Raw genomic sequence first — 10,089 nt, forward strand, 5'->3', positions numbered from 1 at the left:
CCCCCTTTTTTTTTTTTTTTTTTTGTTCTGCTCCTTCTTGTCACTCCATTAGATTGGCAGCACATTTTCAGTAACACTCTGCTCTGTTCAGCAGATTAAGATTTTCCTCTGGGTGAAGACTACACTTCATTCCTGGACATTTTCACTCTGTAAAGGGTTTTGTCCAAAGAGAGAAGGGGCTATTGAATCCATGGATAATTGATAAACTACATGACTTCATCTTTCTTAGAAAATAATGTCTTCTTGAATAGCCCCATTTTCCATCCTTTTACTTTTTTTTTTAAGGTATCGCCTTGTTCCTTATGGAAATCACTCGTATCTGGAGTCTCTCACAGACAAATCCAAGGTACTCTGGGTATCTCCAGTTCAACTGTATTATAGAATAATTCTGATATTTTCTAATGAGACAGCTGAATTTAGTTCTAGTATTGCACTTCAGCTTCTGTCCCAGCCTCAGATGATCTCTAAAATGTGAATATCTAAGATGCAGTTAAAATCCACCCCCCTTGGAACTACAGGAAAGATTTGAAACATTTTTCAAAATCTGCTAGAAACTCTGAATGAGAGGTTGGAATGCCTAGGTGGATGGCTGGAGAGGGTTGTGTAAATTGGCTTGAGGAAGGAATCTGTGAGGTAGATCTTTCTCATTCCTATTTTCTAAATGGAGAAACCAAACCCAGAGAAGTTAGGCTGTGTGCAAAGTAACATAGCTGCTCCACGACAAGGCAAGAGAGAACCACCAGGACTTGGTTGCCTATTTTTAGTGAGATTCAGATAGAGCATGGATTGAAGAATCAGCAGGCCTGAGGCCATTTGGGATGCTTTGGTGCCACGTGTGCTGCTGTGCTTCTTTTCTTGAGCAGGAGCTACCATTATACTGTTCTGGAGGTTTGCGGTTTTTCTGGGACAACAAGTTTGATCATGCAATGGTGGCTTTCCTGGATTGTGTGCAGCAATTCAAAGAAGAGGTGGAGAAGGGCGAGACACGCTTCTGTCTGCCTTACAGGTTAGTGTACTTCCAGCTTAGGATGAGGCTGCAGTGACACCAGACTGACCAGACTTGGAAAGGGTTCATAATCCAGGTAGTCAGAACAGTGTCAAGTACTTGTCAGGACTAAGAAGAACAGTTAATTGGTTCTAGATCTTGTAGCTTTGATGGTCAGGGACTTGAGTATTGCTCTCACTGAATCTTTTGCTCAAGTCCCTTGATCCTATGAATGGAGTAAGATGTGATCCCCAGTCCCTGGAGAGAGAATGTTATACTAGATGAGTTTGGGGATTATCTTGGCACAGAGCTCTGGCTTCTCTAGTTTCAAGAGGGTTTTTCCAGAAGCTCCTGGAAATAAGCATTTTGATCTCATGTTGGCCCCACCCTTAGTTAACAGACAGGAGATTTATTCCATCAGTGGAACAGAACTGTCTTTCCTGGCCACAAAGACACAGCATTTTCTTTTCTTTCTTACCTTTCTTCTCCATGAATGCAAGGATGCTTTAGAGATCAGTGAGGGACACTCTAACCCTCACGCCCCACTGCAACCTGCTCCCTGTTCCCATCCTTTCATTTGCTTCCACGTTCTGTCTCTGAACTCAGCAGTGACAATGGGGCACTTGTGACAGCCAGCATGATATTTGGCTTTCGAGCAAATCCAAAGTACACCACCCTTCCCTGACAAGAGTGCTTTAATGGAGAAAATGACGTGAATGGTCCCATGATCGTGGCCCTGCCTGTTTGCCTGAACTGACTTGAATTCTCAGTTACTAAATGAACTCTGATGTGTCTCTGCTGCAGGATGGATGTGGAGAAAGGTAAGATTGAAGACACAGGAGGCAGTGGCGGCTCCTATTCCATCAAAACCCAGTTCAACTCTGAGGAGCAGTGGACAAAGGCACTCAAGTTTATGTTGACAAATCTGAAATGGGGTCTTGCTTGGGTCTCCTCACAATTTTATAACAAATGACTTCTTTTTTTCTCCATGAGGGTGAGGGAGACTTCTGCCTTAATGGCTTTAGAATATTTTTTGTTGGCAGAAATGTTATAAATTAAGTTCATTTAATATTAAACAGTACAACATGTTTACAGTACCAAAAAGGAAAATCCACAAAACCACTTTATTTTAAAAGAATAACATTCTATTGTGAGTAGTGTCCAGAGCAGTAACAAAACGTGTATATTTCTCCACCAGCCCATTTCACAATTTTATACTCCTTGAAAACAGAAAATAAGGTTGCTTTTATAAAAAGTCTGAGATAAAAGTGGTTATCAGTGGATTTTATCTCTCCTAATTTTATGTGTATTCAATATGGTTTCTTTATATAAACACCTCTCTATTAAGAAGAGTGCATATGTGTGTAACATCAAGTAATATGGAAAAATGTCACATAACCTTTGCCTGGAGGCCACATAATGTGATCAGAAGCTTGAAATTTAACACTTTTCTCTCTTAAGTCTAGTGCTTATTGCCGATCTGCTCTGTGCCAACAGACACATGGCAGAAAAAAGACATGAACAGACTTTAATACTGTTTGGAACATTATGAAGATAATTCTTCGCAATAAAGATTTGCTGCAGTCTGTTACTATGCAGAGGTGCACTGGTTGTAAAACAACAACAAAAAACCCTTCTATAATAAAGTACTTTGTATTCTGGAAAAATCAAACTTAAGTAACTATGTTAGAAAGGTTGGGATATGTGATTTAAAGTATTTATTTAAAGTAGACTAAAAATAGCCAGTTCTGGAAGAGCCGGTGTTTGCTCATTTCAAAGGAGTGGGCAAAGGCCCTATCCTTGAATGAGAATGCACTTGGACAGGGGCATTTGGGACAAAAGAAATGTTATGCCAGGTCAAGGTTACCTGGGTTTTGGTCCTTTTTTTTTTCTTCTTACTCTTACTCTTACTGTTTTAGTTTTTATTTTACAAAAAAAAAATCACATTTAAAGAGGAAATCATGCCTGTACTGTAAAACCAAACATTCCAACTTAGCATTCTTCCCCCTTTTATTTTTACTGAGGCTGCAAAGAATAAAAGATCCACCTTAACCCTTTCTCTGAAGAACAGCAAACAGAAAATGGTAATATAAAATTAAACTTGAAAGACCTGAGATACCTCTGATTTTTTTTTATACTAGATTATATGCAAGATTAAATAGAGTGGGGGGGTGGGGGTGAAGAAAGGTCATGACCTGGAGTCTGATGATATTCTGGAAACTCAGGCTCACATGTTGCAGGTGGCAGCCGTCCTCAGTGGTCTGGCTGCCAGGTGGTGCAGACCAGGTTGCTGTCGAACTGGGGTGCTGGCTCCTACCCCATGAGTCAGGATTGCATATGAAAACTCAGCAGTGTTCTCAGTGGCGATACCGGTGATGCTGTGTAAGTGTTCCACAACCTTCACGGAGAGATACAAGCAGCTAGTTTTCTAAATCTTGACTGATTTATTACACAAACATGTACATTTTTCTAGATAACCTCTGGGGTCAAATGTTAACTATATCTTCCTATTCCTCTGAATTTAACAGGAAGATTGGATCCAAATTAAAATGTTTACCAGAGCTAAACTGTATGAGAATAGCTCTTAACACCCAGCACTGCAGCCTAGTGTGCAACTGACTTTTACTTAAGGAGATTTTAGGAAGTATGAGGGACATGTTCCCTACTTGAAATTCTCCCCATTTTAGAGGTAGACTCCCAGGTGATAGTTGGCCTTTTCTCTCCCTCCCCAAGACAGCATGCAGTCTGATATACGTTATACATATACATTCCTGTTAAACATATTTTCACATTAGTCATGTTGTAAGAAAGAATTAGAACCAATAGGAGGAAGCACAAGAAAGAGAAAACAAAACGGAAGGAAAAAAAAGAGCAAATACTATGCTTCGATCTGCATTCAAACTCCATAGTTCGTTCTTTGGATGTGAATAGCATTTTCCATCCTTTGGAGATTTCTTAGATCCTTGCATTGCTGATAAGGGCTAAGTCTATCAAAGTTAGTCATCCCACAATGTGACTGTGTACAACGGTTATGCTGGTTCTGAGAACACACCTTTTCAAAGCATTTTCAATTTTGCTTTGTTAAGAAACTGAAAATGCTTTAATGAGCAACCTTAACCATTTATCTTGGCTCGCTGATCTCTCTCTTGCTAGACTTTGGTACTTGTTTCTGGTGAACGTAAATCTGCCCTTTCCCTTTAATTGATTGGGGAATGCTTTTTATTAAATGAATCCTGATAGTGATGCCACTTAGCAGTGCATACCTGGCCCCACCACTCTTGATTCTGGATGAAAGCACTGGCTGCAATGATCCCAACTGCCAAAAGCATGAAGTCTTCTTTCATGGATACAAATTTTCCCCTGAGCAGTTAAAATCACAGTTGAGTTTTATGACAAAGATGAGAATTTTGTTTGCCTAAGTTCTTGGGTCATGGAAATTTGTTACTTGATTACTTTCATATGAAAAGAAATGATAGAACCAGCTGGCTATCCCATAGATAGCTCCCTCCCAACTAAAAACAAAACAAAAAAAACTAAGGATAAAACATGAGCCTCATTCATGTGTATTTGATTTACTGGTCTTTTGTGTTCCCATCTGTTATCCTAACAGCATAATTGTGGGGTTTTCTCTCATCTGCCTTTACAGTAATCAGGTTTTGTCAAAGCTGCAGCCTTATGACTGGCTTGTTTTGTCTGTTTCCAGTTTCTGAAAACAGTCCAAGCATCCCAACCTATGATCAAGAAGCAATAATAGGAGGGGTAATAGGAGATGTTAATTACTTGAATTCATTTAAATATTTAATATTTAAATTCATTAAATATTAAATAAATTCATTTAAAATCTTAAGTCTTTTGGGTTTTGGTTGGGTTGAACTTGCCACATCAGAAACAGTAAGTTGTAAGTTCATAAATTACACATTTATGAGAATGAATCCTCTACAATTACGTCTACTAAAGTGAGGGGACAAACTAGTAGGTCTGATGTACTCCTCAGGTCCTTGTCAAACAATGCTGCCAGTATTTATAAATCTTATATAGGAGGTGCCTTACCCCTGCTCCATGGGTGTAGAGTTCTCAATTGATGCCCTCAGCAGGCTTTCATAGATGGGTTCATGCAGGAGATAGACCAAGTCAAGTAATGTCAGGCAGGTTCCATGCAGCTGTTTGACTGAGACCAAACAGCCATTATACCCTGGATGGGGCATGGAGAGGTGTGAAGACTCTACCTTCATCCCTCCCTCAAAGGTAATAACTGACCAAGCACATGGTCAGATTCCTAGTAAGTCAAGGTAGTTCGTTTAAAAGGTCATGTCACATTACATGGGCCACTTTCTGCACATGACTATGGAACATACCTATTAGGCTAACATTGTTCTTGGTAACTATGTTCTGCTGTAGGGTTGCTCAGTGGATTGGCTATCTTATTAGATCACGGTCAATTTCAAAGGTAAAATTGTGGAAGAGGAAAAAAATGCACAGACTATATAAATACCAAAAAAGTAATAACCATGGAAGCCTTATTTCTTTGTTCCCCTCCCATCCTTTGCCTCTGTAAAGAAAACATTCTGAGGAGGTGCCTTGTGATAGCAAGCAGAAGCTGGCTATGGGGACTTCTCTTATGTCCTTCCAAAAGACAGAACGCCTTCTCCAAAGCTAACCAAGTACACCCCTCTCTCCAGTCTGCCAAACAACTAGGCAGAGCACTTCAGACTACTGCTGCTATTCTTTCCCTCTTTGACAGGTTGCCCAGAACCCTGGAGCACATTGATTGCCTCCAGTAGAAGAGTCTTAAGCTACACTTGGCCTTTAATGGCTACAATGCTTGCCTAATTTCCACTGAGATATCTTTTGAATGAGATACCTAAAACTTCCAGGAGTATCTCCACATATGCCAGAGGAGTAGGCAGATTGATTTGGAAGTTTAAAGACTTCAAAATGGCAAGTTCTGACTCCAGTAGTTCTTCTTTAGTATAAAGGTACCCTAGGGCCTGGAGGAAATTCAGGACTGTAACATTGCTGACTATCTGAATAAAGAAAAGAAGGGGAGGGGACAGAGAAGAGAGTCTCTATTTAATAAGTTGGGATTTTTGTCACAAACTTTGGGGGAGGGGGGAGTGAAACAAGTATAATATAGAGTTAGATCTGGAAAACCCCATTTTACAGATAAGGAAACTGAGGCTCAGAGTTCAGAGGTAGCAACGAGGTGGAATTTGAACTCAGATCCTCCAATCCCAAATCCAGTAGCCAGGGATATTTTCCCTTTTATAAATCTGACCCTTAATGATGATTAAAGTATGTTGACTATTCATGCACCTTATGCAAACTGTCCTTGAGTCCAAAGGGGAGGAAAGGTGACCTGTATACATATATAATGATGGCATTAATCCAGCTATTGTGCTTTGACAACAGGTTGCTGGTTATAACAGAGTGCTGGTTATAACAGCTGTGTGTGTTTAATAGGGTTGCTTATGAAGTGTAATTGCACTCTGTAGTTTCCACTTGAGTAGAATCACCCACGTAGGGGTAGGTCTCTCAGAGCTGCACTGTGGACAACTTATTTTATTCGTAACATCTAGCTGTCCACAAAAGGCCAGATTTTAGAGCATAGCACTGTGAAAGTGGAAAGAACAGCACCAACTCCTTACTTTGTAGTGGAAGGAAAGTTTGCTTGCCAGCTGAACACATGACACAAGTCGAAGTACAAACGTACTGCAGAGCTCTTCTTTCTGGGCCCTCCAGCTCCAGGGCTCTGCTTTCTCACTCTCTCTCACCACAGGTGCTGCTTGGCTGCAGATGCTTTCTGCTTGCTTAACCATGAACCTACAGGAGGGGGTGGGGTGGGTCAGAAATAAACAATCTGGACTTCCACACATTCCAGAGGGAGCATTTGTTCTTCAAATGTTGCTACATCTTAGCCTCTCCAATATCAATTTAAGACTTGGTTACACTTGCAAGTAAGGATATCAAGAGCAATGCCAAGGTAAGAGGTGACTGGTACCATTTCAACAGGAGTGAGCACATTAATCTGAGAGCTACCTATTTGCAAAGGCCTCATGCCCAGGACTTTACCTTTCTAGGATTTCTACTGCCTGGTAGCTCACGGATTTTTCCAAGCACCATTGTTCAGACAGGAGAAAAACGAACTCTGCCAAAATAGAAAAGAAAAGCCTGAATCACAAGATGCAACCCTAACCACTCTGAACTCTTGGTGTTGTGTAAAAACCACGATTCGACCCACGAAAGAGGGTCAGGAGGTGAGAAAGATGAGACTAGAATAACTAACTGAGCCTAATTTCTTCTGCTGCCAACAAGCTGATCAGAGGCAAAAAGGGAAGTCCAATTGAGTGCCAAGAACAAGGGCTTACCAAGCTCCTTGGTCACTCTTACTCCTGAAGGGTTCAGCAGATAAGAGTTCTTGCCTGGTACCAAAACACCCCCCTTTCCTGCCCCCTAACTACCTGCTCATGTTCCTGATTACAGGGAGATTCTTGAATAGATTAAAAATCCTAATTCCTATAAAGTTTAACATGAAACATAAAAACAACTTCCTGGAACTTGAATATTGTTGATGACACCGTCCAGCTTAGCAACCTTCCTCTGGAGATTTCCTATGCCTAGCTTAACACCACCGTGCACCTTAAAGTGACCATAATTCCTCTTGTCTGTTAAATGGGGCTATGGTGACTTTAATTCCATGCCCCCCCCTTTTTTGGTAGGGTATAGGCAGATTTTGAAAATATCACTAGGAAGGTGGGAAGGACAAGCCCTAACTGCCTCCAGTATTTCCCTTTGAAAAAATAGTCCCAGTTGGAATTATTTGGTTTCCAATTCCATCAGAAGGTGGGAACCAGGGTAAATCTCAGTTCTCAGCAGAGCTCTCCAAGACCCTTGGGTTTTACATAAAACACCATCAGCAGGGCATTGCAGATGGTCAGATACGTGGAGAGAACTGTACAGGCAGCCAAACCCCCTCTCTTCACTGAAACTTAAGTCTCTGTTGGCTATGTGCTGCTGCGGATCCAAGACAGGCCCACAACCCTCTTGATGTTGCATATAAACACACCTGTGTAAAATATCCTCGCAGGCACACAGAAAGCCCTACCCCCACCCCTCACACAATTCTACTGACAAAGTGGAGAACTAAGTTAATTCATTTTTGCCTGTATCTCCAATACTTAGCACAGTGCCTGGCCTATAGTACACACTTAATAAATGCATCTTGACTTGACTGGACCTTGGTAATTTAGACATGAGATAACTGAAGCCAAAATAAAATGCTAGGGTTATTTCTTGTTTGCTTTGAGGCCTGAATGATCCGGGCAATGGCTTCAGTTTTCCTCTGATTTACCAGGGGACTGGAGTGGGGGGTGGGGGGTCGGGGGGGAGGGAGAGGAGAAGGGAGATGAGCTCCGAGTGGGTGAGGAAACTGTAGGGGTGGGGGCTTTAGGTGCCCCTGGTGCAGAACAGACCCCACGCTCCCCAAGCCCTGGGCCCACACCCACGATCCGGGTCTCCCTGAAGCTGCCCGCCTGCCCCCGGGCTTCCCGAACTGCCTTCTCATTCTCCTGGGCCAGGTGGAGCAGGGCGTCTTCGATCGTCTGCGTGTCCACAGCGCCAAACTTAAAGTCGCTGAGGGCGGCCGACCCGCTGGGCCCTACGGCCCCGGCCATAGTCAGCTGGCCCTCCGACCCTCCCGACAACGCAAAACCCACACTGGCTCTCAGAACCTTCGCAGCCTTTGCGCAGCCTCGTGCTCCCAACGGTCTTTCTAGGTCTCAACCGCCGAGCTCGCGTGCGCCGAGGAAGCTTCGGCCAATCAGAGGGCGCTCCCGGGACACTCCGCCCCCTTCCGAAGGAAAGGCCGGTCAGACTACAAGTACCAGAATCCTCAGCGGCGGCGACGGCCAAGAGGCGTCCTTCCTGCCGTGCGCCAGGGCTGTGAGCCGGTCTTGAGTAGCTCGAGGAGTGAGATGGCTGATACTAGTGCGAGCGGAGCGGCGGGATCCGAGGCCGGGAAGGCCCCGGTAGCGCAGCGCATTGATCCGGCGCGAGAGAAGCTGAGCCCGGCCCAGCTGCGTTTCATGCGGCAGGTGGAGCTCTCCCAGTGGCAGAAAACGCTTCCGCAGCGGCGGGGCCGGAACATCCTGACCGGCCTGAGCATCGGGGCCCTGGTGTTGGCCATTTGTATCCGTGGGTCACGGAGGCTTGGGGGGGGGGAGGGCGGGGGAGAAACGAGGCTGGGGGGAGGGGAAGGAGGCGGAGGGAGAGGGATGTAGCGGGGGCTGGGGAGGCTGGAGCGCCTGGAGGGACTTAGAGCCAGAGCAGGAAAATTGACGCTTAGTGAGAGCCAGTGACTTACCCAAGGTCACAGCGCAGGGCAGTAACATAGCCGTGTCGAATAATAGTAATTAACAATTATTACCTAACTTAATAATAGCACTAGCTAACATGTATATAGCACCTCCTGTGTGCCAAGCACTGTGCTAAGAACTTTTTACAGATATTATCTCATTTGATCCTCACGGGAGATAGGTGCTGTTTATCCCCATTTTACAGATGAGGAAACCGAGGCAAACAGTTTGGGTATTTTGGGGGTGTATTTGAATTCCTGGCCTCCTGGAGACCTCCAGATCTTGCTGACTCCACCTGCTGATGCCTTGTGCTCTATCCACAGAGCCAAGTAGGGGTATCATAGAACCCAGATTCTTCAGCCCCCAGATGTCAGCAAATACATAGCTACAGGCACTGGACCTTTGGTTTCAGCGGTTTAGGAAACTCCCTGGTGGGGAAACTCTACCGATACAGGCCTGCACCTTCTTTGCAGAGAGGCAGTAACTTGCAGAGGGAAGACTTGAACCTGAATCTTCTTGGCTTTGAGGCTGGCTTGCTATCCATTATGCAGTACTGCCTCTCAGCACGCTGCTTTTATTGTCCTTATTGAGCCAATGTGTGTGTCCATTGCCAGGCTTGAACCTAGCCCTTTCTGAATTAGACGCCCCTCTTTACTACTGCCCCAGTGGAGAATAGCCAGAAAAGTGCTACAGGCAGGGTGGCAAGTGGAGAGCAGAAGCACTGAACACATACTGCTATTGGGAGCTGTTGTG

General features: G+C 44.0%; 3 protein-coding genes across 4 annotated transcripts in view; 2 read left to right on the top strand and 1 right to left on the bottom strand.

Annotated features, from left to right (window-relative positions):
* The window catches only part of BECN1 (beclin 1), an 8,885-nt gene extending 6,233 nt beyond the window's left edge, over window positions 1-2,652 (top strand). Inside the window, exons 10-12 of one of the 2 annotated variants that reach the window (XM_027870421.1) lie at window positions 284-346; window positions 864-1,006; window positions 1,592-1,882. In XM_027870421.1, the coding sequence (XP_027726222.1) occupies window positions 284-346; window positions 864-1,006; window positions 1,592-1,670 (285 nt within the window). In that variant the 3' untranslated portion in view covers window positions 1,671-1,882. Of the gene's footprint in view, window positions 1-283; window positions 347-863; window positions 1,007-1,591 lie in introns of both variants that reach the window. The other variant, XM_027870420.1, reaches the window with a different exon arrangement.
* Window positions 2,653-3,188: 536 nt separating this feature from the next.
* Window positions 3,189-8,655, bottom strand: CNTD1 (cyclin N-terminal domain containing 1). Its single transcript, XM_027870422.1, has 7 exons — window positions 8,484-8,655; window positions 7,055-7,130; window positions 6,631-6,805; window positions 5,847-6,009; window positions 5,036-5,177; window positions 4,249-4,345; window positions 3,189-3,383 (listed from the first exon to the last, which is right to left on the bottom strand). Exons 1-7 carry the CDS (start codon window positions 8,653-8,655, stop codon window positions 3,213-3,215), a joined length of 996 nt encoding a protein of 331 aa, XP_027726223.1. The 3' UTR covers window positions 3,189-3,212.
* Window positions 8,656-8,890: 235 nt separating this feature from the next.
* LOC114049265 (cytochrome c oxidase assembly factor 3 homolog, mitochondrial) overlaps window positions 8,891-10,089 on the top strand; it is a 1,923-nt gene continuing 724 nt past the window's right edge. Inside the window, exon 1 of the mRNA XM_027870502.1 lies at window positions 8,891-9,169. Within this exon, the coding sequence (XP_027726303.1) occupies window positions 8,956-9,169 (214 nt within the window). The 5' untranslated portion in view covers window positions 8,891-8,955. The remainder of the gene's footprint in view (window positions 9,170-10,089) is intronic.

The sequence above is a fragment of the Vombatus ursinus genome, unplaced genomic scaffold, assembly GCF_900497805.2.
Source record: "Vombatus ursinus unplaced genomic scaffold, bare-nosed wombat genome assembly UNPS02014797.1, whole genome shotgun sequence".
Classification (NCBI taxonomy): domain Eukaryota; kingdom Metazoa; phylum Chordata; class Mammalia; order Diprotodontia; family Vombatidae; genus Vombatus; species Vombatus ursinus.

What these genes read in the sequence shown, in the direction of transcription:
- CNTD1 (XM_027870422.1), bottom strand. Translation starts at nt 8,655, where the DNA reads ATGGCCGGGGCCGTAGGGCCCAGCGGGTCGGCCGCCCTCAGCGACTTT. An exon ending in AACTTTCCTTCCACTACAAA is followed by an intron (nt 6,010 to 6,630) that starts GTAAGGAGTTGG and finishes TTCTTTATTCAG; the next exon opens with ATAGTCAGCAATGTTACAGT. An exon ending in TCTACACCCATGGAGCAGGG is followed by an intron (nt 4,346 to 5,035) that starts GTAAGGCACCTC and finishes TTAACTGCTCAG; the next exon opens with GGGAAAATTTGTATCCATGA.